Below are 27230 nucleotides of genomic sequence, written 5' to 3'. Positions count from 1 at the left end.
TGAATCTTCCTCCTTTAATGCAGTCTCATATTAAAATGTTCTTGAAAGGAGTTTTGTATAGGAGGCCTCCATGGAAAGAGGTGGGCCCTCCTTGGGATCTTAATTTTGTGTTAGATAAACTGACACTTGTTCCATTTGAAGTAGCTGATCTGTCTGACTTGAGGGTCTTAGCATGGACAGCAGTTTTACTTATTACCCTGACTTCTGCAAGAATGGTATCTTGAGGTGCAAGCTCTTATGGTGAGTTAACCCTACCTCATTTCCATAGGGACAGTGTTTCTTTGAGAACTATTCCTTCTTTTATGGCTAAAGTTGTATCAGAGTATACTTTAAGTCAAACTATCTCCCCATTTCCTTTCCTGAACCTAAAAATGAGGGAGAGAGCATATTCCATACCTTGGATGTCCACAGACAGCTCAGGTACTATTTTGACAGGACTAAATCTTTCAGAACTTTAGATAAGTTGTTAATTTCTTGTGAAGGTAAGAAAGGACAACCTGTATCAAAACAGACTATTTCTGAATATTTATCTGAAGCTATTACCCTTTGTTACACTTGCCATAACAAAACTACTCCAGGCTGGGTCAAGGCCCATTCTACCATGGCACTGGCTTATTCAATAGCTTTTTACAAAGGGTTGGATTCTAGAAGTATTCTAGAATCTGCTATTTGGTCCTCTGTGTATACTTTTACAAAGCACTATAAGCTTGATTCCTTCTCTAGGTCCAGATCAAGCTTTGCAAGTACCACTCTCCAGGGGCTCCTGGACTTTTCATCTTCCACCTCCCAAATGTAGTTAACTGTGGTAATCTACCCATATAGTTAAGTCTGATGTAGCAGTGATCAATTTGATGAACACAGTACAGTTGTACAAGATGAACCTAATATAACAGTAGATGTTTGAAAGATCACTGCTCCAGTAGCTACTCCCGCCCTTAGTCCCCTTTGTGTTTTGGTGTTTTTTTATGTCAGGGTGTGGACATTTAGTTAGTTAGTTAGTTCCTAGCTAGTATCATCCTTTCAGGGCTCTGCAGCCTCCATTTCTCTGCTGGCGGGAAACTTCTGAAGGGCTTTGCTTCCAAACTATTTTTCTTGTCAGACCAGCTCGAGCTGCTTGACAATTTGGGCACATGAAAGTTGCCCTGAAGCTTTGGAAGCTGGCTAGCTGCTATATCCTGGGCAGGATATAACCTCATATAGCTAAGGCTACTGCACCAGTGATTATTGAACATCTACTGTTATGTTAAGTTCAACTTACACAACTGTACTTTATCTTTGCAGGATTTCATTTAACCACTACAGGATTTCTGGCCTTAACTAAAATGAAGGTGCAGTATCTCTTTTAGTTATCAGCTAATATTCAGTTGTAGTGTGTGATGACTTAGAACTTTGTTCACCTGTAGAAAAAGATGCTTCTCAATGTTATTAGATAGAGTAGTGCATTACATTACAATAACAAAGAAAACAGCAGTGTTGTCTGTTGAGATGTTCATTATTCACAACTGCCACTTTCTTTCATCAGCTGATACAGTCTATCGCACCCCAACTTAACCTTTCATCGTATAGGTATTACATTAAATGTTTCCCCAGAATTCTTCTGTTTTAATCCTTTTATTCTGCCTCTTCCTGTCCTTTCAACTAAACAATGTATCATCCAAACCTTTTCTAATGTTTATGTGCCCATTTTGTATATCTTTTTCTTCCTCTAACTTGCGCAGATGACTCCGTAATTCTTCATTACCAGAAACTTCCAGTTTCTTAATTCACTTGAGTATTCTGTTCTTTATATACAAGCCACGGTGGTACAGCGGTAGCGTTGTTGCCTCACAGCAAGAGGTTCTCCTGTTCGATTCACAGCTGGAGTGCCTTCTGTGTGGAGTCTGCATGTCTTCCCCGTGGTCGAGTGGCCTCCGAAAGACATGCGTGAATGGGCGTGCCTTCACTGAAGGTTTGGCATCGGGCTGGCAACTCAGCACCATAAAAAAATCTACTGCCAATCATTAGCAGACTGGAGTTCTGCTGTGGTGACCCCTAACTGGGAAAAGTCGAAGACAAACGACATTCTATTCTTTATACATTCTCTGAATTAGATGGTCTCTATAACTATGGAAGACCAAAAGGCTGTGGTTTTTATTCCCACAACTGATGACTGGATTGCTGACATTACAGTGCAGCATCAGGGGGTGCTGCAGTCCTAAGTGTTTCATCCTTCAGGTGAGACATTAAACTTAGGTCTCATAGCTCAGATGTAAAAGATCCTGTGGCTCCTACTGAAAGGAGTAGGAGAGGTTCCCCGATGCGTTGGCCAAATTGCCCCTTTAGTAGAAATACCAGTTCAAGTCTTCTCTGAAACTGGGCCACTTGCCTAGTGGACCTAACCTGGTCAGAAAGGATAAATAAATAAAATAAATACTTAGTATTCAAGGTAAGGTCTCACTAAGACAGTAAACATGTGTAAGGTTACCTCCTTACTCCTAGAATAAAGTACTTGCACTGTATTGCTCATCCTCATAATTGCCTTGACCAGAACTCATGAACAATGAACACCTTGATTAGATCTTGGGATAATCTTAACAAAGTAATCCTCTTTATAGGTGACTGGCGTAAAAGGGCCTCAGAAGGGCCATTTTAAGACTTGTAAGACCTTGTAAGACGTTTAAGACCAGTAACCCATGGTTAAAATCAAACCATGTGCCATGTGTCTGTGAGGTGATGATCTTCACCATTATGCCAAACCCACCCCAGTAGTCACTTTTAGTATCATCTCATGTAGCATATTCTTGACTCCAAGACAACATGCTAGCATTTATCCATGTGCCTATCACATACCCTCACATATTCTGTAAACTTACTCCTCTGTCCTAAAACAGTATGCATATCTTAGAATTATCAGCAGATATCGTATTTTCCAGGCTCCATGATAAATTTATGTAAAACTTTAAAACAGTGTAGAACCCCTTGCTGACTCTTGCAGAGCACTACTAACCAGGCATCTGTCTTTCAGACAGTTTATCTTGCTCTGCTGCTTGCTGAAATCTCCCAGACCACTACCATTTAAGTCCATATTGCCTTCTTCTTACCAGCACCTGTACACATTATTTTACTTAGTTCTACATGGCAGATAACCACATGAAGTACTAAAATCTAGAAGCACTGCATCAAGTATTAGCCCATTACTTTTTATCCTTATTTCTCAGTCAAAGAAACTTATCAGGTTAGTTTGCCATGCACTCCCTTTTGTAAATCTATTTTTATTGTCATTATTGAGTCTGTTGTCTTTTTTTTTTTTCAATGTAGCACTTAATACTTACCTATTCTCTTTTCATCCATTACAGTTCTCTTACGTCTTTCCCAATTTTCTCCTTTATGCTCCCCCATCATCAACTAGAGCATTTTACTTCTTACTGGTAATTTGGGAACTATCCCTTTGCTGGGCAGTCCTTATGGTATCATGAAGGTCAGATCCTTTGTGGTCACATATAATAGCTTTTTCATTGAGATGGACTAGGTGGAGCCAGGTGGAGTCATTCAGTCATAGCCAGTTAAGGTCCCCATTTTGGCGGAGTGGCATACCGTGACATCAGTCATACACAGCATATACTTATAGTAGCAGATTATAATGTAGCCATCATATTTGCCCTGTTACTCTTATTAGCACTGCTTCTTTCAAGGCTTGTGACCCCCTTCCATGACCATTTTAACATCTTTGCATCCTACTCCACTCCCCTTCCATGTACCTTCCAACTAGCTTTTCTTGTAAACTAACATGAGTAACATGAGCAACATAAGCAACTACCTTTCCTGTTTGCCAGCTAGTTATGTGTACCACTACTTATGTTTTTGTGACAACATTCCCAGGAGTAAATGCTAATGTAACTGGTTTGTAGTTGCCCAGATCTTTCTCTGTGGACAGTTTTAGAACAGTAGAATTGTTACAGTCCACACAATAAAGCTTTAAAATGAATATTGTGATGTTATATCAATTTTTTTGTAGAATATGCATTGTAACTAATATGATGAAATGTATATTACTGTAGTACTGTAATGATATACATGTGTGTATGCATGTGCGTGCGAGTGCGTCTGTGGGAGTGTGTATATGTGTGAGTGTGTATATATATATGTGTGTGTGTGTGTGTGTGTGTGTGTGTGTGTATATGTGTATATATATATATATATATATATATATATATATATATATAAATATATATGGGTCCCCTTCACATGGTCAACTTTACAGAAAGTCGACTTTCATATGGCCGAGACCATATGATCGACTTTCAAAAAGCCAGTCATAGGGAACCGCTATCTCTGTACAGTGTGGAATGGGAAAATTTTCTCTTATGCACTGTAGTGCAATCTCGGAGTTGATATAGTTAAGTTATGGGGTGTGTGGGGGCGGAGCCTCCCATGGGAGATGCAGGGGGGCTTGCCCACCTGCTAACAGTTGAAAGGTAAGTGTTTGGTGTGTGTTATGTGTTTATATTACATGGTCGGCTTTTCAAAAGTCGATCATATGGTCTTGGCCATATGAAAGTCGACTTTCTGCAGAGTCGACCATGTAAAGTAGACCTCTGTGTATATGTATATATATATATATATATATATATATATATATATATATATATATATATATATATAAATAAAATATCATTATAGTAGTACATATATTTTTAGGATTGTTTCTTTTCACATTATTGTTAATTTTTAATGGAACAAAGAGGTGGTAGAGTACGGACATAAATATTATTTTTCGTTATTTCCAGAAAAGCCAACCATGGGGAACCGCTATCTCTGTACAGTGCAGAATGGGAAAATTTCCTCTTCCGCACTGTAGTGCGATCTCGGAGTTGGTATTGTTAAGTTATGGGGTGTGTGGGGGGCGGAGTCTCCCATGGGGGATGCAGGGGGGGCCTGCCCACCTGCTAACAGTTGAAAGGTAAGTGTTTGGTGTGTGTTATGTGTTTATATTACATGGTCAGCTTTTCGAAAGTCGATCATATGGTCTTGGCCATATGAAAGTCGACTTTCTGAAGAGTCGACCATGTAAAGTCGACCTCTGTGTAGATGTAGATGTATATATATCTATATATATATATATATATATATATATATATATATATATATATATATATATATATATATATATATATATATAAAATATCATTATAGTAGTACATATATTTTTAGGATTGTTTCTTTTCACATTATTGTTCATTGTTAATGGAACAAAGAGGTGGTAGAGTAAGGACATAATTATTATTTTTCGTTATTTCCAGAAAAGCCAACCATGGGGAACCGCTATCTCTGTACAGTGCAGAATGGGAAAATTTCCTCTTCCCACTGTAGTGCGATCTCGGAGTTGGTATACTTAAGTTACGGGGTGTGTGGGGGCGGAGGCTCCCATGGGGGACGCAGGGGGGCTTGCCCACCTGCTAACAGTTGAAAAGTAAGTGTTTGGTGTGTGTTATGTGTTTATATTACATGTTCAGCTTTTCGAAAGTCGATCATATGGTCTTGGCCATATGAAGGTCTACTTTCTGAAGAGTCGACCATGTAAAGTAGACCCATATATAGAGATATATATATATATATATATATATATATATATATATATATATATATATATATATACATATATAAAATATTATAGTAGTACATATATTTTTAGAATTGTTTCTTTTTGCATTATTGTTAATTTTTAATGGAACAAAGAGGTGGTAGAGTAAGGACATAAATATTATTTTTCATTATTTCCAGATTTAAGTCTCTTCAGACCTGTATATGCACCTAAAGATTTTCTTGAGGTAAGCATTTATAAAAAATTATTTATATATTTGTGTTACTGTTTTGTATAATATATTACCAGAAACATAAGACGGAGCATTGTTCATTTTACTGGAATAGGATGGTCTTCACATGTATTTTATTTTGATGTATGATTTTGCAGGAGGTTGGAGACACCAGGAATTACAAAATTACAAAATTATAAATTTATGCCCTTTTTGGAAATTGTTACTTTATCATGGTAATACGAGCTTTCTTCACAGTCTTTAAAAAAAGATTGTTTGCTTTTTTCTCATAAAGCATTTAAGTGTTAGGGATAGGATTCGGAAGGAATGGCATACACTGTTAATTGTGGTAGGTAAGCCAAGTCCACAGTGTAGAATGAAGTTAAATCAATGCACTGATGATACATAGATCTTTGATAATCTAAGACATGATATTTAAACAAAATGCACTTTTGAACAGCAAGTCAGCTGTAGTTCAAAGGGTGTGTTATCCACAGTACTGACAGACATGCGTTACAGAAACAGAATTATATAACTGCCAGTGTGCAGTCACATTAATGCAGTGTTACATGAACTGTGTACTGAATAGCACCACTGTAATATGTTCACTTCAGTGGTGTACTGACTGCTGCATGGAAGTACTCAGTGCTCAAAGGAAACCATATCTGAGAGGACAGTGGCACTTTGCATATTACAGATTTGAGTTGTCCAAGAGGTGCTTGAGGAGGGAACTATATTATTCAGATGGTACATGATATCGTAGACTTTAAATCAATTTGTTGTACAATGCAGAAGATGCTCATTTAAGCCATTAATAATGAATACCTATTTTGGCATTGTTGGAAGACATAATCATGAGTGCCTAGATGATTTTAGTATGCTTTTTATAATTTTAAAACTAGCATGAAATCAATTTTAAAATTGTTTGTTGTCAAGGACACCAATGGAGTACTTATTTCATTAGTACAGCAATTGTACTTGCCAAATAATTGTCATATAGCTTCCAATTAAAATGAATGGTAAACTGAGCTTGAAAGTGAGAGGTCATGTTGTTCATTAGTATAACTTCTGACTGCCACCTTTTTGCCTTAGTTAGAGGGACATTAATAGTTATCCCATGAACTGTTACTGTGTACAGTAAGCTCCTTAGATTTCAGTGCTTACCTAGAAATATGCAGTCATTTGTTTAAAAACGTCCAAGAAATGCAGACAGTCTGATCATCAGGAACAGTTTTGTTGTATAGATATGTCTGCCTTTACTCTTCTGTCAGGAAACCAGATTGGTAACCATATTCCTTGCCCACAGCAAGATTATACGTTTGTTATTTATTACAACAATCAGGTAGGGGTGGTGTGGCTGTAGCAGCAAGCTGGAACACATTAATGTGGCCATTATTTCTTTTGCTTGAACAAAGCAAAAGGCAGTTAGATGATTGCAGTGATGGGATTCTTGCTTTGGTTTAGTGCAGTGTGTGACATTGTGTACATGTCTAAGATTAATAGGTTGAATTACATTACTGTCACCATTTGTTTTTTCACTTTTGCCACAATTGATTATCATAGAGGAACAGATAAAGCATGTATCATTTTAGGGAGTACGGCATCAAGCTGTGTGTGAAAACATTGGACAGTTACATTTTCTTTGTTGAATGACAATTGATGCGGCTTGTTTGGGGGGTATATGTATCTGTGAGCAGCAAGCAGAAGTTCATTACAAAGGCCACTATTTTTACTGTTACATATCAGAAATGTACACAAAAAGTGTTCCTCTTTTTGGGGGCAGAAAGTAAGTGAAAATAGAGCGCAGTCGTGCGTTCCATGTGAAACAGCTATTGATATAACATGCTAGAGACAGTGTATATGTATCTGAGAGCAACATGTTGAAAACATTTAAACTGAAAAGCTACACAGTGAAAGCTAAAACTGGTTTATTAAACAAAATGTAACCATACACAAACAAGGTACTAAGCGCTTTCACCCTCATCACAGTGATGGTGTGATTCATTCCAATATTTTTAGAAAGACAACATTTTCCAGTTCTTTCCTACATTTTAATAGTTGCCATCCCTACCATCAAAAAAGGAATTTGATCAAAGGTCAGATGGTAAGACTATCAGTAATAATTAGTGATGACAATATCTTTGAGTTAGAAATTGAGAAATTATCTGACATGTTCCTTGACAGGGGATATCCTAATAAACTTAGTTGTAACATCAAAAAAGAGATTTTTACAAAAAGACATCTGATTTATAGACCTATTATTAAATTTGGATGTAACAGTATTTTGAATATTAACACAAATATATTTAGAAATGATACTTTTATACTACCATACAATGAAACATCCTATAATATTGTTATTATACATGAGACATGGACAAGTGTTTTACGAATAATGCTGAATTGACAGATTATTTGCAGTCATCCAAAGATTACATTCAGCAGAGGGAGGAATTTAAAGGAAATTTATGAGATGAATACAAATAAGGACACTTTTAAAATGTCTAGGATGAGCAAATGTGGAACCTGTCGTACATGTAAATACATTAACGATGGTCCTTATGTTGCTATTTTTAATTTCGGTAAAACTATTGGATGCCCTGGCTACTGTAATTGTAACACCAAGATGATTGTTATCTTGCAACATGCTCGACATGTTCAGCATTTTATGTTGGGAAAACTATCAGGAAGCTTAGAGAACGTATTGTGGAACATGTCAGAGACATTAAAAAGCAAAAAACTACAAGTTCTCTTTTCACACACAGTACTAGATGTCCAAATTTCAAGAGATTTCTATTTTTCATTATAGATAGAATTCCGTACAACATACATAAGGGAGGTGATGAGAAGACTATGCTGGAGGCTAAGGAATGCCTCTGGCACCTTAGACTAAATGCCTGTACCTCGCCAGGTGTTAATGAACATATATCTATATCCAGTATATTAAAATACAAATCACATTTTATTTGATCAGTTATTTTTTATAGATTCATTTACATACATTTATCTAAATTATAGGTGTTATACTTTTATTTAGATGGATACATTAAGATGGATACATTATGTCATTTATTCATTCCCAATTTAACCATTTAATTTAGGATACCACTTACATAAAATTCATTTTTAGTGTACCAATAATGCTATTCTGTGTATATATTTAATTATCTATTACTAGAGTTTTTAGAGCAGGATTTTTATAGCAAATCACCTTTTTTATACATATTAGTGTTATATTTTGTTTGTTTACAAGGCATTATACTACTATTTATATATTCCTATGGAATTGTAAACATGGATTGATTTTAAGTATATGTACAATACAACAATATGTATTACAATTGAATTTTTTCGGATGAATTTGAAGGGTTCATTGCCAGTATTTTATTCATCAATTAACTAATTAGTAATTACATATATAAGGGGTGGATATGTAATTATGCATTTAGTACTCTGATGATGCCCTAGATTTTGAAGGGTGAAAGCCTTTGTACCTTGTTTGCGTATGGTTACATTTTGTTTAATAAACCAGTTTTAGCTTTCACTGTGTGGCTTTTCAGTTTAATAGTCTTATTCCGTGTTTTAAGCTTGAACCTTTTGCCACTCAGTATCTGCTTTGACTGGTTTGGCGTTTACAATTCGCTATATAGCGGTTAAAATAACAATAGTTGTTTTATTTCGGTTACCGCTTTAATACAGTCACCGTTGTTTTATTTTGGTAACCGTTATTTCATTTTGACTACCGCTATTGATTTAGTCTCTTTTTGGATTAGTTTACCAATATGGAACAACTACTGATGCAGCACATGGATATTACACAACGGCTGATTAAGGCTTTACAGGATAGGAGTGTAAAAAGCCCTATAGAAGCTGAAGTACTAGTGACTGAGTCGCAGGAGCGGCTATACACTCTACATTCCACCCCAACTACAAGCCTGACATGACCGTCAGCTAGTAATGGTTCTGCGAGTTCTATTGGAGGAGGAACCAACACAGAAAGTGTTCAGTCTGGAGGCCCACACCCGAACTCGGCATTGAACACTAGGGACGGACATAATGGAGGCTCGTACGCTGCAGCAGTTGGTACTGATAAGAAAACTTTGGACTTAGTCACTTTTAGCGGCACTTTCCCTCAGCAATGCTTGTATTTACAATAACAGAGACATGGGTAGTCTCAACAAACAGTTTACTGAATTTGAAAGAGTATTAAAACCATTTAAATCGCTACAGATGGATAATGCTTTTTTAGAAAGATCTCTGGAACTGAGTCAAGTTCCCAAAGGATTACGTATCTTTAAATTACCTTATGGATTCAATGAATGTGCTGTTTTATTTGATGAATTGTTACAATTATTTGATAAAACAGGTATTGAACTTATTAAACTTATTGTACGGAACAACAATACTAAATTAGCAGCTTTAAATGAACACTTGTCTATTTTGGACAAAAGTGTATGCCAGGATTTACTTTTTGAACACAACAAGTTCTGTTTAGAAAACATTTTTAAAGATATGGACAAATTTACCAATAAATGTTTGGATATTAAAAATCACAAGTTAAACAGAGACACTAATGATTACAAGAATAATAGAGTGTATGTGCATTTTAAAGAATTTAAAAGTATGAAACGTCTTGGCAAGCCATTAGATACTGTGACACTAATAGTAAGGACAATCACAGTTCCTCTATTAATGATAAACCTATTCAGCCACAAAGGGCTAATAATGACACTTGTTGTCATGATGATGAGCAGGGAGTTTTTTTAGAGGAGCCATTACCCAGAAGGTCGGAAAGGATACTTGACCGATATTGCGGTCAGTATCACCAACAGAACCGGCATTACAATACAACAGTACACAGGACCAATTCTTGGCACAGATAGATACAATTGAGAATACTAATTCACTTGTTCAGGGCAAATTTATATCACAAATTCATATTGATAATGATAATGATTATATGAATAGTAGTATTTTTACAACTTATGATTCCAACACAAATGATAAAAGATGTTTACAGAGTTTAGACACCTTTCATAATCAGATTAAATGTTCCATTATTTCTGATGGAAGTTTCAGTTTATACAACTATACAGACAACAGTTTTAGTCAAGATTTTATTGCTCTTTTTAAAAGAGGTTTTACTTTTGTACCATCTTTTAAGCATGACATTGGAAAAGTTTTAATCAATTTAAAACTTTATAGCAGACTATTGAATTTAAAGTTTTTTTAACAACAACAACGACAACATTATGGACACTAAATGTTTTAGGCTTAAGCATAGTAGCACATTTATACCACCACAAAACCCTATGATATATATTTTTGAAAAGTTATGTGAGACTCAGATTAGAAGAACATTGAGGAAAGATGTACATACATCACAGAACCTCACTTCATCTGAAATGTTTTGTCTCAGAGAATTAACTATGACTGACAAATATAGGGTTATGAAACCTGACAAAGGAGGTGGTATGGTAATTATGACAAACACTGACTATTATAATAAAATGACTATTATGCTTAGCGATAACAATACTTATGAGAAAGTTACAAAATACGAAATGTCTAGGGCATATACTAAAGTGGATTGGTTATTGTATGAATTCCTTATGGATGGAGTTATTAACAAAGAAGAATATACTTATCTAACTATTGAGTTTCCCATTATCCCATCCATTTTTGGAATCCCAAAAATACACAAAGACATCAGCAATCCACCTTTTAGACCCATAGTATCAGCCAGGGGCTCTAAAACTGAGGCTATTGCATCTTTTATTGATGTTCATTGCAAGGAGACACTTATTAACTTGCCACATATTCTAAAAGACTCATGGCATTGTTTAGATCAAGTTAGACAACGTATTGTTAATGTAAGTCCCAATATGATCATGGTCACTATTGATGTTGTAAATCTGTTTACGGTGATACCTCACAAACAAGGCCTGGAAATGTTTGAGGCCAGTTTATTGAAATTTAGTGTTATGAATACTGCAAAATGTAAACTTATGAATGAATTGATGGAAATAGTATTGGAGAATAATTTTATGTATATGAATGGCGAATATTATAGACAAAACACAGGGGTGGCCATGGGGGCCAGATGTGCACCGACTTATGCTAACCTGGTGCTAGCCAGTTGGGAGACAGATCATGTTTTTACATCCACATATTGGTCCAGCATTGCCTTATATTAGAGATATTTGGACGATATTCTTATTTTTTGGACAGGTAAAAGAGATGAATTTGCAGAATTTGTACAGTTTTGAGGCAGGACATCTAGGATTTTAGAATTCACTACTAAAATCTATGAGAACAGTTGTGAATATCTTGATATAGTTTTTTCTCAGTGATGGTGTGATCCATTCCAATATTTTTAGGAAGAAAACATTTTCCAATTCTTTCCTACATTTTAATAGTTGCCACCCCTACCATCAAAAAAGGAATTTGATCAAAGGTCAGATGGTAAGACTATCGAGAATAATTAGTGATGACAATACATTTGAGTTAGAAATTGAGAAATTATCTGACATGTTCCTTGACAGGGGATATCCTAATGAACTTATTTGTAACATCAAAAAAGAGATTTTTACAAAAAGACATCTGATTTATAGACCTATTATTAAATTTGGGTGTAACAATATTTTGAATATTAACACAAATATATTTAGCAATGATACTTTTATATTACCATACAATGAAACATCCTATAATATTGTTAATATTATACATGAGACATGGGCAAGTGTTTTTACGAATAATGCTGAATTGACAGAGATTGTTGGCAGTCATCCAAAGATTACATTCAGCAGAGGGAGGAATTTAAAGGAAATTTATGAGATGAATACAAATAAGGACACTTTTAAAATGTCTAGGATGAGCAAATGTGGAACCTGTCGTACATGTAAATACATTAATGATGGTCCTTATGTTGCTATTTGTAATTTCGGTAAAACTATTAGATGCCCTGGCTACTGTAATTGTAACACCAAGATGATTGTTTATCTAGCAACATGCTCAACATGTTCAGCATTTTATGTTGGGAAAACTATTAGGAAGCTTAGAGAACATATCGTGGAACATGTCAGAGACATAAAAAGCAAAAAACTACAAGTTCTCTTTTCACACACAGTACTAGATGTCCAAATTTCAAGAGATTTCTATTTTTCATTATAGATAGAATTCCGTACAACATACATAAGGGAGGTGATGAGAAGACTATGCTGGAGGCTAAGGAATGCCTCTGGCAACTTAGACTAAATGCCTGTACCTCGCCAGGTATTAATGAATATATATTTATATCCAGTATATTAAAATACAAATCACATTTTATTTGATCAGTTATTTTTTATAGATTCATTTATATACATTTATCTAAATTATAGGTGTTATACTTTTATTTAGATGGATACATTATGTCATTTATTCATTCCCAATTTAACCATTTAATTTAGGATACCACTTACATAAAATTCATTTTTAGTGTACCAATTATGATATTCTGTGTATATATATTTAATTATCTATTACTAGAGTTTTTAGAGCAGGATTATTATAGCAAATCACCTTTTTATACATATTAGTGTTATATTTTGTTTGTTTACAAGGTTTTGTACTACTATTTATATATTCCTATTGAATTGTAAACATGGATTGATTTTAAGTATTTGTTCAATACAACAATATGTATTACAATTGAATTTTTTTGGATGAATTTGAAGGGTTCATTGCCAGTATTTTATTAATCAATTAACTAATTAGTAATTACATATATAAGGGGTGGATATGTAATTACGCATCTAGTACTCTGATGATGCCCTAGATTTTGAAGGGTGAAAGCGCTTAGTACCTTGTTTGTGTATGGTTACATTTTGTTTAATAAACCAGTTTTAGCTTTCACTGTGTGGCTTTTCAGTTTAATAATCTTATTCCATGTTTTAATGTTGAAAACATTACTGTGGTTATTATTTTGCTCACTGTCCTTTAGCCAGTCATCAGACGTGCACACACAAGGTGGCATTTTTAGGCGTGAGGAGGCATGATATGTATGAAAACAAGGGATATTTGCATGATATCTGTAGAATGGTCATTGATATGGCTTGTTGAGGCAGTGTGTCTGACATGTTGAAATATGTTACTGTGGCCTTTATAAACCGAGAAACCAAAGTAAAAAACTATTGAAAAACAAAAAATTAATCACGGAGCTCCGTAAACTCGATACAGACACCAGACTGTAGTTCAAAGCGAAAGAAATATTAGTCTTTAATTAAGTGTACTATTTAAAATGTCCACTTTTCATCAAGTGAAAATTCACTCAACTTCTTCAGATAAACCAACAGATCAAAAGGCAACACCATAAGCAACTGCCTTAATATAAAATACTACTGAATCACATTGGTTAATTACATTATGAAGTCACTATACAGACAATTAAAGGTATATACTTATAAATTGAAATTGTTTATAAAATGAAATCATTTATAAAATAAAAATAAAATTAGAATAAGACTTCACAAATTAAATACTAAAATCTAACTGTACAACTCACAGTTGAATATAATATTTCACGAACTAAAACAATCAATAAATCATTTCTTGGATACTTAAAAATACATTCAACCAGAAACTTAAAAAGTTTTTATATATAACTATCATATCTAACTCAATGTAGACAACATACTAAATAGCAGCTATTACATACATAAAGTGTATATGTATACATATAAACTAACAATAAAAATAAAAAATATATATAAAAATATATATATGTATACACTATATACATCTATCCACGTAAAATCAAACACACCCTGTTACCTGGCTAAATTTTTCAGTCTAAGGATACACATTATCGAGCTCATTTCATTGATGCCCGGGTAAAAACAGGCATTAGTTCTTAATTGCCATATTAACTCACACCTTTCTAATCTCAACGACTCAGGTCCACCTCTGATGTCCTTCTTAAGTTGTTGTAATACCCTAAATTTGAACTCATGTCCCTTATTCTCTGCAATGTGCCTGGCTAATGCATTTTCTAATTTGCATTTATTAATGCAATATAGATGCTCATTCAATCTTTCACACAGCTTTCTGTCGGTTTTACCGACATAGAAAGCTTTACAAGTTGAGCAAGTAGCCAGGTAAACCACCTGTTTGGTAGTACAATCAAACTTACCAGGTGTTGTATATTGTTTATTTCTTATCATAAACTTGGCGCCTATGTCTATATATTTGCATACCCGACACATATAACATTTAAACATTCCATACCTATGGGTTATGGGACTTACTTTAGTCTCCAAAATTGATTTTAAATTATGACCACGCCTAAATACTATTTTAGGTAGTGTCGGGAACATGGACCTAAAATGTCCGTCTCTCAAAATATTTCCCAATTCTTTGTAATGATGTTTATAATGTCATAAGAATCCATATTAAAGGTACTAATAAAACTATATGGTCTAAACTGTTCTTTAGTCACCCTCTTATGTGATGAATCATTAAGCCCATTAACCAATATGGGTCTAAAAATCCCAGAATGACATTTAAACTGGACTTCCCCAATGATTTCACTCGAGAGCCTCGGGATAGCCTCTTTGTGAGAAGAAAGAATGTAGAACCATACATTCATCCATGAAATCTGAATCTCTTGAAATCATCCTAGCAGCTCTAACTAGCTGGCCCTTCACTACTGATTTTTTCTGATGTGTGAAGGGTGACAACTAGAGAACTCCAAAAACGCATTCGAGTAGGTATCCTTACGGAAAATTTTCGAAACATAAACCTCGTTAATATAATCCTTACTGAGGTCTACGTCCAAGTATGCTATTTCATCCTTGCTATAACTGGACGTAAACTTCAAAAAGTCTGTACTATTGTTAAACATTACTAGCATTTGTTCTAGTTCATTTGGCGTACCTTTAAACAGGATGAAGATATCATCCAAGAATTGAGTATAGAACTCGATCTGATCTTTATACTCAGCATTAGTCAGTACAAATTCCTTCTCCCAATATGCCATTACGAGATTGGCTAGGCTAGCACCACAAGGAGAGCCCATTGCCACTCCAATCTTTTGATGGTATATTCTGGTGTCAAAAAGAACATAATTATAAGAAAGAACTATATCGATAAGTTCACCAACTAAATTCATCTCAGAAAGGTGCCCCTATTAGGATGATGGAAACCCATTCAATACCCTCATTATGGGGGATTGATGAGTATAGGTCTTTAACATCAATAGTGACCATGAGCTGGTCTTTATCAAACTTGAGTTTACTTATACTCTCTAAGATTGACCAAGAATCCCTCGAAATCTGTTTTTCACCAGTTATATGCTTTTTAAGGATACTGTCAACTACTTTCGCGCATGTGTAAGTGATACTATCTCTGCCATCGACCAAAGGACGCATGGGAGGATCTTGGATACTTTTATGAATTTTTGGGATTCCGAATAGGATAGGAATCCTAGGGGCTGATTGTACTAGATAATTAAGTGTTTTATCGATTTTTGCTTCGATATACAAATCTTCTATAAATGATCTCACTTTACGATACACCCCATTTAATTCATTTCTAGAAACCTCTTCATATGTATCACTGTCTAATATTGCACTCATTCTCCTGTTACAGTCGTTGATACTCATAACTGCCAATCCACCTCCTTTGTCCGGTTTCATAAAACGGACCGGAACTTGACGTAAGTACTGCAAGGAATCTCTTTCCATTTTACTAGCATTATGTTTCTTATATTTAAAGGAACCTGGATTGTCAAAACCTGCTTTTAAATTACGGAGATCGAGTTCAGTTATTTGTTCAAACAATGATACGAGTGGATGTAAGGGAGGGTTATATACACTTGACACATAAAAGTCACTGCTACTATTTAATTGATCACCCATCAATACTGTTAAATTTAGCCTACGACTGAAAAGTTTAAAATCAATTAGTGTGGCTGCTATTTCAAAGTGGGTGGTAGGTACAAACGTATAGCCTTTCGCTAACAATTCTATCATATCCTCACTAATAAATGTGTCTGAATAGTTGAAAATTTTAAAATCCATAGATGAATTACTCAAAATAGTACATTTACAGCCATTCAATGGTGGTGGTGCTTCATGGACGGTACAGTCTATTATCTCCTCCTGTTCCTGTTCCTCGTTGTTCTTGCCTTCGTATATGTGGTGTTCGAGGCTCGGTTCCGAAAATTTACTTGATTTGAAACATTTGTAGCCCCACCATCGATAGGGGTCTTATTGGTAATTTTGTTGGTATTAGCAATCCTGTCACTCCAACGGACACCGTTACTAGAAGTTTGGTCTTGGACCACTGTTTGTTGATGGTGGTTAGCTGAAGACACTGAAGGCAATGGTATAGATGGAATACCAGTATTCAATACTGGCTCATTAGCAACTGGTCTCACATTGTTGTCACTCAAGAAATTATTATTATTATTCGATTGGGAAGTAGGTGGTTTAGGGTATGCTGTACCTGCTTCATAGTCCCTAATGTCCCGTTTAATTTTCTTGATTTTGGTACTGTTTATTTTTGATAGATACTGATCAATACTATCAAAAATACGATCATATTCAAAACGGTACCTAAGAAAATCTAGATCATTTTTAATCTCCTGGTCTAGATTACTAGTTTCAAGGACAAGTTTGTCAGCCACTTCCTGGTAATGAGTGCTTAAAACTTGTAATAGCTCCAATCCATGCCTGTCAAACATGTCAATTAGGGCTTTGTGAAAAACTGAACCCTCTATTAACCCCATTGGAAATTGCCACAGTCTTAACCCTTTAGGTATAATCTTTAACCTGATGCACTCTTGAAAGTACGCTATCTCCAGCTGTACTTTCCTTAATTTACACAATTTCTCATCGAACAAGTTCAGTTTAGTATTCAAGTCAGTCCTTACCTCTTCTGGTATACACTGGTCAGGAATAGGTACTGTATCATTAAAACCAAAAGGTCCATTAAGCCAGGAATCCAAATTCTGTAAATTAGAAACAGGGTGGTTGTTAGTAGGAGATGGTTGTCCCTGGATTTCATCTGTCCGGACGTCATCAGCTGTATCGCTTCTACGCGTACCGGCATTTTGTGAATCACCAGATCCAGTTCGTGAAAATACCCCTGACTCCTGCGGGGGATAAAGTGTGAGTTGTACATTTGAAGGAACCTGTTGCTGAAATGTTTGCTTAGGCGACACCGACTTTGAAGCAACAGATTCATCCAGTCTTTTAGAAAGATTGTGTCAACCTTTTGAGTTAAAAGCTCGATTAGGGCTGTTAAATTCCCTTCGCTATCTGGTTGACTCAATTCAAATCTAGGTACAGGTGTCGAGTTGATCGGCTCTTCCGGATCCATGTAGAACAAGTAACAAACAAACCAAGAAACCAAAGTAAAAAACTATTGAAAAACAAAAAATGAATCATGGAGCTCCATAAACTCGATACAGACACCAGACTGTAGTTCAAAGTGAAAGAAATATTAGTCTTTAATTAAGTGTACTATTTAAAATGTCCACTTTTCGTCAAGTGAAAATTCACTCAACTTCTTCAGATAAACCAACAGATCAAAAGGCAACACCATAAGCAACTTCCTTAATATAAAATACTACTGAATCACATTGGTGATTCCCATAATGAGGGTATTGAATGGGTTTCCATCATCTTAAGATGCCTAGGGGCACCCCTTTCTGAGATGAATTTAGTTGGTGAACTTATCGATATAGTTCTTTCTTATAATTATGTTCTTTTTGACACCAGAATATACTATCAAAAGATTGGAGTGGCAATGGGCTCTCTTTGTGGTGCTAGCCTAGCCAATCTCGTAATGGCGTATTGGGAGAGGGAATTTGTACTGACTAATGCTGAGTATAAAGATCAGATCGAGTTCTATACTCGATTCTTGGATGATATCTTCATCCTGTTTAAAGGTACGCCGATTCTTGGATGATATCTTCATCCTGTTTAAAGGTATGCCAAATGAACTAGAACAAATGCTAGTAATGTTTAACACTAGTACAGACTTTTTGAAGTTTACGTCCAGTTATAGCAAGGATGAAATAGCATATGTGGACGTAGACCTCAGTAAGGATTATATTAACGAGGTTTAGGTTTCGAAAATTTTCCGTAAGGATACCTAATCAAATGCGTTTCTGGAGTTCTCTAGCTGTCACCCTTCACATCAGAAAAAATCAGTAGTGAAGGGCCAGCTAGTTAGAGCTGCTAGGATGATTTCAAGAGATTCAGATTTCATGGATGAATGTATGGTTCTACATTCTTTCTTCTCACAAAGAGGCTATCCCGAGGCCCTCTTGAGTGAAATCATTGGGGAAGTCCAGTTTAAACGTCATTCTGGGATTTTTAGACCCATATTGGTTAATGGGCTTAATGATTCATCACATAAGAGGGTGACTAAAGAACAGTTTAGTCCATATAGTTTTATTAGTACCTTTAATATGGAATCTTATGACATTATAAACATCATTACAAAGAATTGGGAAATATTGATGAGAAACGGACATTTTAGGTCCATGTTCCCGACACTACCTAAAATAGTATTTAGGCGTGGTCATAATTTAAAATCAATTTTGGAGACTAAAGTAAGTCCCATAACCCATAGGTATGGAATGTTTAAATGTTATATGTGTCGGGTATGCAAATATATAGACGTAGGCGCCAAGTTTATGATAAGAAATACACAATATACAACACCTGGTAAGTTTGATTGTACTACCAAACAGGTGGTTTACCTGGCTACTTGCTCAACTTGTAAAGCTTTCTATGTTGGTAAAACCGACAGAAAGCTGTGTGAAAGATTGAATGAGCATCTATATTGCATTAATAAATGCAAATTAGAAAATGCATTAGCCAGGCACATTGCAGAGAATAAGGGACATGAGTTCAAATTTAGGGTATTACAACAACTTAAGAAGGACATCAGAGGTGGACCTGAGTCGTTGAGATTAGAAAGGTGTGAGTTAATATGGCAATTAAGAACTAATGCCTGTTTTTACCCGGGCATCAATGAAATGAATAATGTGTATCCTTAGACTGAAAAATTTAGCCAGGTTACAGGGTGTGTTTGATTTTATGTGGATAGATGTATATAGTGTATACATATATATATTTTTATATATATTTTTTATTTTTATTGTTAGTTTATATGTATACATATACACTATATGTATGTAATAGCTGCTATTTAGTATGTTGTCTACATTGAGTTAGATATGATAGTTATATATAAAAACTTTTTAAGTTTCTGGTTGAATGTATTTTTAAGTATCCAAGAAATGATTTATTGATTGTTTTAGTTCGTGAAATATTATATTCAACTGTGAGTTGTACAGTTAGATTTTAGTATTTAATTTGTGAAGTCTTATTCTAATTTTATTTTTATTTTATAAATGATTTCATTTTATAAACTATTTCAATTTATAAGTATATACCTTTAATTGTCTGTATAGTGACTTCATAATGTAATTAACCAATGTGATTCAGTAGTATTTTATATTAAGGCAGTTGCTTATGGTGTTGCCTTTTGATCTGTTGGTTTATCTGAAGAAGTTGAGTGAATTTTCACTTGACGAAAAGTGGACATTTTAAATAGTACACTTAATTAAAGACTAATATTTCTTTCGCTTTGAACTACAGTCTGGTGTCTGTATCGAGTTTACGGAGCTCCGTGATTCATTTTTTGTTTTTCAGCTGTGGCCTTTATGTTTTTTGTGTTCTTAGTCACGTTGTGTACACTTTTATTTTTATCTTTTTGGAGGGTAAGACTGTCTGTGAAAGTTAAAAGTTACTTACATGGCCACTGTTGAATGATCATTGAATGACTTGGTATGGGTGACAGTATACACATATGAGAACAGTTTAACCATTATACTTACGGGACTTTTTCAGAATCATAGTTAATGTATCATATCAAAGTGGTTGCATTTTATGGGACACCATTTGTGTATGTAAGGAGCTGATAGCTGTGTGTGTTGTATTTTTTTAGAAACACACTGAAGACACAGCCTATGTTTTGGCTTTCAAGTTGTTTTAATAATGCAGACTTACAGCTTTTCTAGTGAAAATGTCTTCAGAATTTAAGTTCACAACAAACATGCACATTTTAGCATTTTCTTACAGGGACAAATAAGTAGTATATATCATCTTTGTCTCTGGAAATGATCCTTTTCAGCATTTGAAGTGGTACTGTAGAAAAAAATTAAAACATTATTTGAAATTATTAGCACACAGAAGTTTGTTACACTGATATTGTTAACCTCTACACTTAAAAAGCAACCAGAACTGTTATCCATAACTTTTTCCTAGCAAATATCAAAGTGTTTTAGAGATATAACCTACTACTGATAGCTTTCATCAACACGCCTATATGGTCATTAGAATGTGGTAGACTGCCAAGTTGCATTCTATTCATTTTCTGTTTGGTGTGAGTATACAGTCTCTTATTATGGTGCCAGAATATGGGCTGTGTCCATAATGTGTTTTATTGTCTTGAAATTACATGACAATTAAAAGAAATCATAAATGTTTCACCACACAATGCAACATTTCTGCTACCTCATATAGGGTGAGGCCTGACCTCCATATACTGAAGAAGACATTGTTCTGCCATGTAAATCAGGAGCTAAATGCATTTAAATCATTGGAGGTAGATTGGCATTCTTGAGTGCATTTTGAACCCAAGTATTTTGTTAAAATTGTCTGAAATGTTTATTTTGGATTGACTTAGGAGAACTGGTATGGCCTCTTAATTTGCTAGCCTCTGCTACCCTTGATATGCCATTTGTGCTAGTATTAAACTCTTTCTTAACTCACTCAAGCCTGTAACTCCTTTTTTGTATGCTTCTAGTTTACACCGGTACCTCCTTATGGTGTCCAGACCTTTTTTGGGCCTGGCTTCTTTAGCTAAGTGACTTACTAACTAATAAGAGGCAGAATTATAAAGGGACAAAAGTTATAAACAAAATGACACTAAGATTATTAGTCTAGGATATCCTTTAGTAGGTAAAATAAAGTTTGTTTTGTCATTTATTTTTCTTAGATTTATTTTAATGTTCATATTTTCATAGCTGAGAGACCTACACGTTATTGAGGGGTATGGTGTGAAACACTAATGTCGGAGACAGCTCAATCGACTGATCGGATGATGTCAGTTTTCATTTATTCCTCAACATGTAAGTTCAGATCCGATCTTTGGATCCAACTCATCTGCTTTTTACAACCCATGGATACTACAAGATCTTGAGCTCCTTCCTTACCCATAAGCATTGGTGCCTCTCTTTCCCCAGATCTTGTTTGCCACCATTGTGTACACTGCAGCTCTTGATTGTTGGTTTAAAAGCAAAGTTGATTTTTTCATACATCTCTTTAAAAACTTCCCTTTTCACTAATTTCTCGTGTTCCTCCCTTAACCTACATAAATTCCTGTGGTATTTCTTCTTCTCATAACAGCTGGAGACTATGTACTCTAGCTTTGTTTCAATCTAGGAATCACAGTCAGCCACAACAAATCTCAACTAGAATCATCTCAAACATTAGAAGTCATAAGGGCCTTATTCAACACAATGTCAATGACAGCTTCTCTCCCTTTGGCAAAGGGTGCGTAAACCGTTCATTTCCAAGTCAAGAAAATAATTCAAAACTCGTCCCTGTCAGCTTGACTTATTTTACAAACTTTGGGATCAATGTCTACAGCAATAATTCTATTCCATTAGCAATATACCATATCTGAATTCTTCAATGGACATTAGCAACCCAGTGGTCCATACTACATTAACCTCTGTCTACCAAGATCAGTATAACTCAGGCATGCAAGAACTACCTTTGGTAGTGGATTCACTCATATCAAATACTACAAGGTCATCCATTCATTCCCCGTCAGCCCAAGGCCATAGTGACCACCGATGCTTCCCAGATTGGGTGGGGTGGTTCATATCATTGGGAAAGAATGTCCAAGGCACTTGCCCCCCCGAAGAGGCCAACATGCATATCAGTGTTCTGGAAATGAGAGCAATACTCCTAGTGTTGCAGGCATTCTAAGACTCTCTCCCTTCCAGAACTATTGTGATTCAAATGGACAATATGTCTGTAGTGTGGTATATCAACAAACAGAGGAACTTGATCTTACCCCTTATGTTGAGAGGCTATGAGAGTGTGGTAATGGGCAATCTCTTCAAATTGATTTCTGATAGCAATGCACATGCTAGAGTATGGATAGACAAGTTGAGCAGGTCCATACTACTACCTCATGAGTAGTCTCTCAACAAGGAAGTGGTGGAAATGATTTTCCACCATTGGAGCCAACTATGCTGCAGCTGATTTGCATCTCCCCTAAATAACAAGTGCAGCAGGTTCTTTACCCTAATTATCCACTGGGGAGACACTGAGGGATGCTGTCCTATACAATTGGCCACTGGACTCCTCAATGCTTATCCCCCAACTCCCTTAATCCCCACATTTCTACAGAAAGCATCCTGGTTGAAGAGCAAAGTTATTCTCATTGCTCCTACTGGCCTCGACATATTTGGTTTCCCTTCCATTGGCCTCAACAAATTTGGTTTCCTTTCCATTGGCCTCATCTAATTTACCCAACTTGGATTCTGGATCCAATTCCAGACCTCTTGTCTCACCCAACAGACATGATTCACCCAGACATTTTGGGCCCAACGTTAGCCACATGGTTTCTTTAATTCCATTGATAGCCAGACAATTCAAGCTGTCCCCACTATGCCATATTCTTTTGTCTTCTCACAAAGCTTTCCACTAGGAAATTTTACAGGAGCAAGTGGAAAAGGTTTGTCTTCCTCAACTCCCCTCCTTCCAGCCCCTTGCTCTTTTTTCTTGATGATTTCTGGAAGAATGGGAAATTATTATAGGAACTGAAGTTCCTGTTGTTTCAGCTCCAGATTGTGACTTTCTATAATTTCATTGTTGTATATAATAAAGGGCAGCAAACAAGATCTGCAGAAAGAGGGGGACTGTTGCATTGTGGGTAAGGGAGGAGCTCAAGATCTTGTAGTATCCACAGGCTGTAAAAAGTAGCCAATTTGGATCCGAGGATTGGATCTGAACTCACCTATTAAGGAAGAATGAAAATGGATAACACCAATGAAACTTCACCAAAACAAGCACTGAGAGATGAATGATAACCACAAACTTGGGGAAAAGCACTAAAGTTTAATAAAACTCACAGGAAAATTGCAATAACACAAAACACTTAACTGTTTCACCACATTTTCCGTTCATACATAGAACTTCCTCAGACATGCAACAACTCAATCAAATCACGATATTATGTATATCATAACTAAAATCAGTTATCGAATCAAATTTCTCCACCACAATTACTTATTAAACAATCTCATAACAATGTTATAAAAATAAACCAATATAAAAAAAATTGACATCTTTCCATACAAATAGGCAAAATAGAAAGAAAAAAAAATACAAAAACTTACAAGAAATTATTTACTTTATATTCCCTCTGCAGGAAAATGGAAGGGCCAGCTAGTTAGTTTCCCATTCATTGAAATGAACGTTCACTGAATGAACGATGTTTAGCCATTTGATGCAAATGTTATGTGATGGTTAAACAATGGAGCCTTGCATTATTATATGTTACAGTATTAATGGAAACTATTATGAATGCACTGACTATTGCCACTGTAAAGAATACTTCTTGCTGCTAACATTGCTGCTGGGCGTCGGGCTGGCAACTCGGCACCGTAAAAATCCACTGCCAATCATTAGCGGACTGGAGTTCCGCTGAGGAAACCCTAACCAGGAAAAGCTGAAAGACATTGTTCACATAATATTTACATTCATTTATCTTATGCTTCTTAAGTTTATTTTTCAGAAAATGCTCTGGAATGCAAGATGTGTGTGAGTGCTAGAGGTGTGACATGTCTTAAGGTAGACTAATGTACTCTTTTTAACAGTGAAGTGTGTAAAGCATGCTTTATGTGTCACTGCATTTATGAATCAATAGTTTGACATTAATTTGAATGTACTGAAACTCTGTTATAAAATTTGTGAAGATCATTTTTATTTTATTTGTTCGTGTGGCTTTGTACTTCATGTGCTTGGGACATAACAGAAAGGGTCAAATGACTAGTCCTACCACCTAATTAACAAATAGAAGTAAAAGTAAATAAATAGATAAACATGTGGTGCAATAAATACAGCCAACAAATCCATTGTTTTACAGTGCTTTTATTGTCACAAACTGGCATTATACTCATTTTCCAGTCAGGAGCTGTTTGACTTGTGTTCAAAAGTCTGTGAGATGCTAATGCTCCGAGTATATGTGCACAAAGTTTTCATTACAGCAGAAGTAAAAAAAAAAAGGATAAATGTTTTGCCAGGCAATGCAGTGTTGCTGCTGTTGTGTACATCATGAGGCCTAAGCTCCGAGTTTCAACAAGGGTAGTATGCTGCCATGTAAAGAAAGAATGAGATACAGTGAAATAATTAGAGGTGGAAGGCATTCATGGATGTGTTTTGTACACAAGTATCTTCTTACTGTTGCTTAATTTTATTTTTTTATTATGAACTGCCTTAGAGAACTAGTATATGGTGTCATGTATAAGTAGTACATCTGTTGTTTCAGAGAAATTATTCATCACAGTCTTGTTGTATACCCAGTTTTCACTGAAGAACTATTTGACCTCTTTTCAAAATGCTCCTGAAACTATTTATTTATTTTATTTTACATTTGTTGACTGGGCTAGTCCAACTGGATACATGTCCATTGTCAGTAGAGGCCCTGGGAGACAAGCTCCATTAAGCTAATAAAATGCAAAAGAAAGTACACAACAACAATAGACTAGAAAACAGTTTACATGGGTATCTGATTAATGATATGTTAGCATTATCTCAAGTGAGAAAGAGATAAGAACAAGTAATTATAAGGTAGAAACATATTCACACAGTAGAGAGCTGGATAATCATCACGTAGAAGGCTAGCAAGTAATACCATACTCTAAGAGATAACTAAGAAAAATCTAGTTAAAAATGATTTTAGGTAGCTTTCAAATTCTACATCTTCTTCTTCTTTCGGCTTTTCCCGGTTAGGGGTCGCCACAGCGGATCATCTGTCCGCTCATGATTGGCAGTGTCAAGTTGCCCAACCTTCCACAGAAGGCACACACTCACACCTAGGGACAATTTAGAGTGTCCAGTCTACCTACTGCATGTCTTTGGGATGTGGGAGGAAACCGGAGCACCCAGAGGAAATCCATGCGACCACAGGGAGGACATGCAGACTCCGCACAGAAGGCACCCCAGCCGAGAATCAAACCAGAGAACCTCTTGCTGTGAGGTGACAGCGCTAACCGCTGCACCACCGTGGCTGCCCTAGCTTCCAAATTCTACATACCAAGTGAAAAAAGTAGCAAATATATACATAGTAGACACGTGCTTACAGTAGAATGATTGTTATGCGGGTTTATACTCAGAGGTAGTTTCCCAGAAAGACTAGGCTAGAAACAGAATTAAGGGTTGGGAGGGTGGCCTAATAGTTAAGGTGTTTGCCTTATAAATACAAGGTGCAGGGTTTGAGTCTCACAAGGGATAATTGGCTAGGCTTAAAATGGCTTGCAAGGGCAGTTAGCTTAGTATTACTCTATGAACCTATAAGGAAGCTTACTGATCCCACTATCTGAGATGTGGGAGAGAGGTACAGAGAGAGAGAGCAGCAATAGAGAGAGATGAGGACACTGAAAGAAAGGAGAGTATTAGTCTGGGTTAGTAAATGGGCATAGCCATTGTGTTTTAAGGAGTATTTTTAGTTGCTTTTTGAAAAGTGGTATTGAAGAAAGAGATGATAGTTAACTGGGAAGCCTGTTCCAGGTTTTCCTCACAGAGTTAGAAAAAAGAGAGTCACCTGCTTTATTGGACTTGTGGATGACTACTAGTAATTTATCAGCTGAGTGAAGGGTTGTAAGATTTTTTGTAGGGGGTGGTAAGGCTATAGAGTATTGGAGTATGACTGGGATGATACAAAATCTTGTGAGTGATAGTAAGTTGCTGAAAGTGAAGCTGATTTTGCAGTTCCAGCCATCCTAGCTGTTTAAGATTTTGAAGATGGTGGGTTCTAAATGGGGAGCCAGTAACAAATCTGGCAATGTTGTTATAGGAGGTTGCCAGTTTGTTGAGGTTGCTTGTGGATAGATTAGTATAAATGGGGGAGGCATAGAGGATGGTGGAGATAAGATGGGTGTGGGCAATGGTAGTTCTGGCTAAAGTAGTAAGGAAAGGTTTAATCCTGTAAAGGGAACTTAATTTTCTATTAATTGATTTAATGGTTGAGTTAATGTGTGAGTCAAAGTTAAGGTTGTGGTCAATTATTACACCTAAGAGTTTGGTGGTTGGGTCAGGTGATATGACAGTGCCATTATTGGATATAACTGTGAGATCT

At 35.8% G+C, this 27230-nt stretch overlaps 1 protein-coding gene across 1 annotated transcript in view; it reads left to right on the top strand.

The window, feature by feature from the left end:
• TBC1D19 (TBC1 domain family member 19) overlaps positions 1-27230 on the top strand; it is a 2958314-nt gene that overhangs the window by 639046 nt on the left and 2292038 nt on the right. Inside the window, exon 7 of the mRNA XM_044062152.1 lies at positions 5761-5807. Coding sequence (XP_043918087.1) covers positions 5761-5807 — 47 coding nt within the window. The remainder of the gene's footprint in view (positions 1-5760; positions 5808-27230) is intronic.

Source organism: Protopterus annectens, chromosome 2.part1 (assembly GCF_019279795.1).
Source record: "Protopterus annectens isolate FY-2018-M chromosome 2.part1, PAN1.0, whole genome shotgun sequence".
In the NCBI taxonomy this organism is placed as follows: domain Eukaryota; kingdom Metazoa; phylum Chordata; order Ceratodontiformes; family Protopteridae; genus Protopterus; species Protopterus annectens.
This window is presented reverse-complemented; position numbering and strand designations above follow the sequence as displayed.